This window comes from Xiphias gladius, chromosome 6, assembly GCF_016859285.1.
Source record: "Xiphias gladius isolate SHS-SW01 ecotype Sanya breed wild chromosome 6, ASM1685928v1, whole genome shotgun sequence".
Lineage (NCBI taxonomy): Eukaryota > Metazoa > Chordata > Actinopteri > Istiophoriformes > Xiphiidae > Xiphias > Xiphias gladius.
Window position 1 is genome coordinate 17,933,716 of NC_053405.1, and position 7,734 is coordinate 17,941,449.

A 7,734-nucleotide genomic window follows, 5' to 3' on the forward strand; every position below is an offset into this window, starting at 1 on the left:
TCTGACCTGGTCAAAACTGTGTTTCATAAACCAGACCCAGCTGCCAGCTTTTACTCTCCATATCTGCCGTACATCACTACACTGTCATGGTCAGCAGTTTAATGGAGTTGATACTTGTCCACAAAAGAGGCAACAGTTTGTGAACTGAGCACACATACGCTACTTCATCTGCACTGGGCCTACTCAGGTGTGATGCCATATTGAACACACAAGGACAGGAATATGTTTTTCTGTTTCTTAATGGTTGACGGCTAAGACGAGGCTAGGCACCGTTTAGGCATCACAGTCTGCTGAGATTATCCTCTCGTGTTGACAGGCTCAAGACCGAGACTTTGACTAGTCAGAGCCTGATGAGATTGTTTTCAAACATCTTTGATTTCATCTGGTCAAGTCTAGCGAGGATTATATTACGAGTTGCCAAGATTTAGCTGGAGGAGTTAAAATCAGAAATGGGAAGAAGAGTCACGTTTAACAGCAGCTGTTTCACTTTTTATGTTTGCTAGAGAGTTTTGTTTAGAGGAATAAATCTTACATTAGAAACATGCCTGGATCAATTAACTTAACATGAAAAAGTCTTGTGTAATTCTTGTGGTTGTTTTAACAATCTTGAGTGTTCCCAACTGTTTCTCATGTTACTACAACGCCCTGTATTCACTCTAATGCGGCATTCCAGCTGCCACACCATGATGCAGTTCACCTACATCTATCACCAAGCTAATGTTTGTGTGTCAGAAAAGGATGTTGTCTGACAAACGTTAATACAGTTACTTTTAACTCTATATGTTTTTTTTTCCCCACTTATGAAGGGTTAAATGAAGCAATGAGCACATTAGCTTTGCTAACTGGCTATTGATCATAGCTAAGCGATGCTACAAATGTTAGCAACGATATAATAAGATCAAGTATAATTTTACAGCAGGTTTAGGTAAATAAACTCTCAGTAACTGCTCTTTTGTTTCGGTTGGCTTGTTTGTCTTTGGAGAGACACTGAATGTTGTTTTTAATGTTCCTGGTAGTATTTCTGCTGCTGTCTGGATTGTTACTTGTTTATTTTTTAATGAACTCCTAGCATGGCACCAATCGAGAGACCCCACTGCCCCTCCACCCAAAACAAAAGGTGGCAAAAATACAGTCCATAGTGAAGTTTTACTGGAAATCACTCAGGTTCTACTTGGTATTGCTATTAGCTCTATTCAGAAAGTTTCACCAAATACACATACAGGTAAATAGCAAACAAAGTCAAGGTTATGCCTGCGACATTTTCACATTCATAGACTGAGCACCGGTAATGTAACTGCCAAACAACACAAAGTCACGCAAAAGACTCCCTAGGCTGCTAATTGAGTGTTGGCCCAGAATGTTTTAGAAGTTATCCTTGAAATCAAATATGTACCTTGTAATAACTTGTGTAATGTTAATATTAACATTAGCGTCTGGACACTAGGCCAGAAATAATAATACCCCTGTGTAGTAATTGCATTCACAATGAAGAGTGAATCAAGCAGAAGTTGAAAAGTCTTGGATTCTGAATGTATCCTGACCTTGTGTTTCTTTTCTTATCATTATCTCTGTCCCTCCTGACCCATTTCAGAATCGTATGGAGGAGAGTAAAGCTCTGTTCAGGACCATCATCACATATCCCTGGTTCCAAAACTCCTCTGTCATCCTCTTCCTTAACAAGAAGGACCTGCTGGAGGAGAAGATCATGTATTCTCACCTGGTTGACTACTTCCCAGAGTTTGACGGTAATTTGGGTTATGCTTTTCTTTAACCTTTACTCTATTAGACCTCTTGATAGCATTATAACGTTCATACAGTCTGCCTGTCCTGGGATGGTTGTGTGTTGTAGGACCATGCTGTTAGATGACACTCAGTAGTGAATTCAGTTCCAGGATTTATTTAATTAATGATCCATTCAGGTAAGAAGTTGAACCATTGGTCAAGCTCTGGCTTTAATCCTGTGGCTGTGTAGTTAATCTATGCGGGATCCTTTCACTTACTGTATATTTTTGATTGTAGAGTGACACCCTATGGTTATAACACTGTACTACAATGCAACCTGACATTGAGCTTGGAGTGACTGAACACAGCAGTTCTCAGTCTTTTTGGCTTATGATCCTGTAAAATAAAGCAATCCCTACTCACCCCCTTCATCATAGTCATATCTAGCATACATGTCATCCAGAAGTGACCCCCCTGCCTATATCTTTTCCTGTTTATTTGTTAAAGGATTCACATTTTTTACCCCTTACTGAAAGATGCTGAAATTACATAATGATTAAATGACAGAAGAACAATAAAGGCTCAATGATGCTAATATGATGTTCCATAAAAGCTAAAAATTAGAGTCTTTTCCTCTCCTAGGTCCCCAGCGGGATGCTCAGGCGGGTCGAGAGTTCATCTTGAAGATGTTTGTGGACTTGAACCCAGACAGTGACAAGATCATCTACTCCCATTTCACATGCGCCACTGACACGGAGAACATCCGCTTCGTCTTTGCAGCCGTCAAAGACACCATCCTGCAGCTAAACCTCAAAGAGTACAACCTGGTGTGAAGGAGAAACCGAAGGAGAGCGAGAGAGAGAGAGAGGTGCGGGGGGGGAGTGTGAGAGAGAGCAAGCAAGACACCTGCAGTCCCAAACACACACACACACACAATGCAGAGTCCAATTCTAGAAACACACACATCTGCATGAAACACAGTGCTGCTCAAAGAGATAAGCATTGCTTCATACTGAACCAGACCAACACTAACCATGTTCTGTCCACTTAACTCCTCAGTTGTTGGTTTGCCCATTTTTTTTAAAGAATCTGTTTTGTGCTTCTATAAATTGCTCCTCTTGCACAAACACACATGAAACACACTCAAATATAACACTCCCTCCATTTGTCCCCCTCTCTTTGGGGTTTTGGTCTGCTCCGGGGCTCTTCTTGGGCCTCTTTTGGCCCTTGGCGTGGCTCACTTTTTTTTATTTTTCTTTCTTTACACTACATTATCACCAGTGCTTGTATGTACGAGGTGGGTAGAGGGCCTTCTCTGGGCAGAGTAAGCTTTTATGGACATAGGGCTCTCTCCCCTTCTTCTTATTTAACCCATGCATGCTATACACTACAGAATGAAGGCACGAGACCAGGCTGCAGACCCTGGACTTTGCTCAAAGGGTAACTAATTATGATGATAGAAATATATTATCAGGCTGTGCTGGGGTGCAGTGAGATTCTCGGTTCCCCGTGGGTCTTGAATAGTATATTTGAATTTTTATTTGTTAGCCCTGCCCCAAACCAGAGCACAGGCGCTCTGTTGAATGTAAATAAAGCTTTCATGCTGCTCACAAAAGGTGAGGGCTAGACAGAGACGACTACGCGTTCTCTGTAGACTTAAAATATTTTCAGCTATATACATTTTTTGGTTATATTATTTGCTACTGTTGTTCTCCAGTTAAAATTGAATTGAAGATGATTACACACAAGAATGCAACCCTGCAGAAAGAGTCACAATATGTTCCCAATACACAGCCCCTCATTTTAATGTGTTAAAAAACATAATGAAACCATCAAATTTAGAGACAACACTTAAAGTATTTACATTCTGAATATAAGCCTCCCCGTTATTTTGCATTGCCAAATTCAAACCACATACATTTGTTCTGTAAATATAATTACCTTGCCAGTATCCTGTTCATCCGTTCAGTGGTTCAGATACTAACAAAACTTATTAGGGAACTGGTATTGCCAAAAATCAGTGCAAATTTTCTCTCATGTTGGATAATTCAGATGTTGATGGCGTAACAACTCACTTTGTGTGGCATCTCTTTTATGTCGACAGTTGTCTGAATCACACGTGTATTAGTACTGTGATTTATTTTCCTTGTTTCCTTTGATGGTGACAATAATCTTCCTGTGCACAACGTGTGAATAATGATACCAGATTAGTACAGTGCAATAGTCAGTTGTAGATGAAATAAAGCTTTTGTGCTGCCAGTTAGCTTCTGTCACAAGTTGGTCTTGATCATCCAAATGGCTTCTCTCCGTAATCAACTTTATTTTGCCATATTATTTGGCCAACATTTGATAAACTGTAACCGATATCAAGAGAGTAAATAGTTCTTTTTTTGTATGTCTAATTTATCAATCAGATCTACGTATTGTTGACACAGTAAATGAGACTTCCTCCCTAGTTTCAGCGCAAAGTTTTTCCAACCTAGGAGATGGGAGGAGATTTTATACTGCTGTAAAATATCAAAACTATTTTATGGACAAGTGTTCTATCTTTCTAATGATACTTCATATATTTAGTTGTTGCAGTTCTGTTTTGAAATTCTTGACAATGGAAAAACACTGTTTCCTTGTCGGGTTTGTGCTTTATGCAAATAGGAAAACGAAAACAGACAAAAAACTTTAGTGGTTGAATATTTACTGTTCAAAGATGCTTGCATTTTTTTGTAATTTTTAAGGATATGTGTTGGCTATTGGTACCAATCCCATATCGTGTCTCTTGCCTGATAGTTGTTTAAATATTCCATTAAGCTGAAACTTGATATATGGCTATTTTTGTCTTCACAGTGTAATTCAGGTAAGTTTTCATAACTTTTTCATCACAAGGGCTACTACTAGCAGCTTTCATAGAAATGCAAGGACTCTATGGACGGCATAGAGCAAAAGGTGAAATTAATTAACGAGGTGAGGGTGGATGTTGACATCCTGGTGAGGTGATGGCCGCAGGTTCAGTGAGGGAGGAATGCAGCAGTCCACAGATATGCCTACACGACATTCCCAAGGGAAGTCCGGTGGCTGTTTGGCTCTTTGTTCGCTATCTTTTTGCCTTTAGAGGAGGAGAATGGCTAATGTCAAATGAAGTGGAGGTTCCCAAGGTGCAAAAGCACATTTTTAGTGTCCTAGCTGTCACACCTAAATATCCTTTTGCTCTTCGTACGAACTGTGTGCTGATATTCTTGGCTTTACAATAATTTCTACTATGTGGTTTTGCATATTTGGCTTATCTTCTCATTGGTAGTGTTGACTTTGACATTGCCTGTGTTGGAGTCAGAAAAAAAAAAGGGAGTGCTGGGCTACTTTGAACTTTTTGTGCACATTTAAAAAATTGACAGTCAGATTAAACATCAAAGAAATCATTACCTATGTTAAATTGTTTGCCAAAAGGTTTACACGTCAAATCTTTTGTAATTTTTTTCTATAGAGAAGCAGTGTGTTCTACCTACTTAGCCTTGATTTTATTTAGATGCACCCTGTGAGAGTAATCTTTGCAACTCTCATGCAAATGTGTTTATTATGTTGGTAAAGCCGTTGTCTCGTACATTTAGGCTTTGTGCATTCTGAAACACTTAAAGAAGGAGGGACTTGTATATTCATGCTAAGTGCCACAATTTTGTATGAGATGAAACAGCGTTTGAGATGTTAAAGGGCTCTGACTTTTGTCAAAGCAAGTTCAGTCTGGCTGGGATCTTGTTTATTCAGCTTGCATAGGTAAATGGTTTATCTTTGTTTCCCCAGCCAACATTTAAAAGCCTTTCCTTGACCATTTTGTCCCATGTTTAGGATGAAGCTTCACACACTCACTCGCTAACATTAGGTAATTTTGTGGGTGCCACAGTTCAGCGCACTTTTCAGTGTGAAATTTTAAGAGCTTGTGTAGTTTAATATGTGAATGAATAAACTAACTGACAGACTTAGAGTTTGGAAAGGAATATTGTGTTGTGCTTCGCTGCTGGGATTCGTGTTTTTAAAATTCTCATCTTAGCTTTCAGGGGAGACACTCCATTCCCCTAAACTGTATATTACCACCTTGAGGGCAGGTGTGTAGCCCCTTACACTTCATTCTCATGTAGATGATTTTTTGTTTAGCAAATTGACTTGAGAGGACTGCTGTGAGGATGATAAACAAAATGAGGGTGACCCCTCCAGGGACCAGTGTCGGCACGATGACGCACTCTTTACAAAGTTTGCTGCATCAGTTTTCGCCTGCTGACAGCATGTGGACTTAATGCCTTCTCTGGTTATGAGGGCACCAGAACCAGCACAGAAAAGGTCAGATGGCTACACTACCAGTAATATGAGCCGGAGAAGAGCTGGGTCAGGTATCTAAAAACCTTTCCATTGTATTTGTTTTATCTGCATAGAATGCAAGTTGGAGAAAGTTCGCCAGTACGACAATCCAGTACAAAACACTATGCCAAGCAAAATCAATCAGCAACAGAAAAGACATCATAAATTAAACATTTGTAGTAGCTTGACCCAGATCTGTGGTAAAATTATTGCGACTTTTGTATTCCACTTTGACATTATGATTTTGTTTTTCCAAATGGAGCTTGTGTGTTAAGCCTCAGTATTAATGTATTTATTGAAACACTTGCCAAGTGAAGGTACTGAAATGGCCATTTTGGTGGTTTTAATAACCAGTGAGTGAATATGCTGTGTGTTTACATGTAAGCCATTCTCCGCTCTCTTTTTTTTTTTTTTTTTGTTTGTTTTTTTCCCCCACTTGATTGGACTGTGTATTCTTTCCCTGGGTCGAAGGCACTGAAACTGCACCACTGCAATGGGCCTGCATTCATGCAACTTAGAAGTGCATTCAAGCGCGCTCGTTGGTACTCTAAGGTGTGTGTGTGTATGTGTGTGTACATTTTTGATGGCTATTGCTTATGCTTGAGATCCATTCTGTTTAGAGGGATGGACATACAGTGATATTAAAAAAAAAAAAAGCTATCTTTGCATTTTTATTTTTTTTCTTTTGTAAGGTTGAGACACCTTAACATGTATTTAGGACCACTTAAGATGACAGACTTTTTTAAGAGTTAAAATAAACTTTGTGTAGTGGTGTACAAATTGAAAGTAATGTATTTTTGTTTGAATTTTTTTTTTTTTTTTTTTAAGTATACCAAATGTAAATTATGTACAATGAGTGTGCCAATCCCCTTTTCTTTGTAAAGCCAGACTCTTAACAAGTGCCAATGTTGTGAAAAATCAGAGGGCCTGTGAATTTCATGGTCCAATTTTTAAAACAAATAAACAATAAGTATGTGATTAATTAACAAAAAAAGGACAATTTTATTCTATATTTAAGATTAATGATGAACTGCTGTTTTTAAGATAAATGTCATTTTAATGCATGTGTTTGTCAGGTTGGGGAGGGAGTGGGTGGGTGAGATACTGTATTCATGAAACGCCCTCATGAAAAGGGTCCTAATGGTTATTGATTTACAGTATTTTAGCCATATTTCTCTTTTGTATGTTTCATTTCAACCACTGTTGCCTGAACCTCATTCAAACATGAAAATGATTTTCATAGCCTTCTCCTTTAAATGTTTTAAATTGGAATAAAATATGTTCCTATGCTCTCGTATTGCATCCTTGTACGTCCTTTGGAGTGGAACATTGTTTTCTTATGTATTGTGATTAAAGGACCATACGACCTTTTATACATGAGTATACATGATACTACAAATCATGTATAGTTTATATTACTGACAAGATTTTTCAGACGTTTTCTACCTTTCAGTCAGCTGTTGGTTTGCCTTGCTACCACCTCCCCACTCTGTAAGTGAATGTGGACATCGATTCCATCAAGTCATCACCGACATGGAATTCTCAAGTTACAGGGGCAAAAAGGATCAGGTTAACATTTAATGGGAAAGAACGTAATCTCTGCAGCAACTTGATTCTGAAAATTTTTTGTTATTGTAAAGGTGGGTCATGTTAGTTTTAATCCAAAAAGCA

At 38.7% G+C, this 7,734-nt stretch overlaps 1 protein-coding gene across 2 annotated transcripts in view; it reads left to right on the forward strand.

Moving 5' to 3' along the window:
* The window catches only part of LOC120790386 (guanine nucleotide-binding protein G(q) subunit alpha-like), a 31,707-nt gene extending 24,363 nt beyond the window's left edge, over positions 1-7,344 (forward strand). For both annotated transcript variants that reach the window (XM_040127825.1, XM_040127824.1), the window contains 2 exons: positions 1,592-1,745; positions 2,365-7,344. In XM_040127825.1, the coding sequence (XP_039983759.1) occupies positions 1,592-1,745; positions 2,365-2,555 (345 nt within the window). In that variant the 3' untranslated portion in view covers positions 2,556-7,344. The remainder of the gene's footprint in view (positions 1-1,591; positions 1,746-2,364) is intronic.
* Positions 7,345-7,734: the final 390 nt, after the last annotated feature.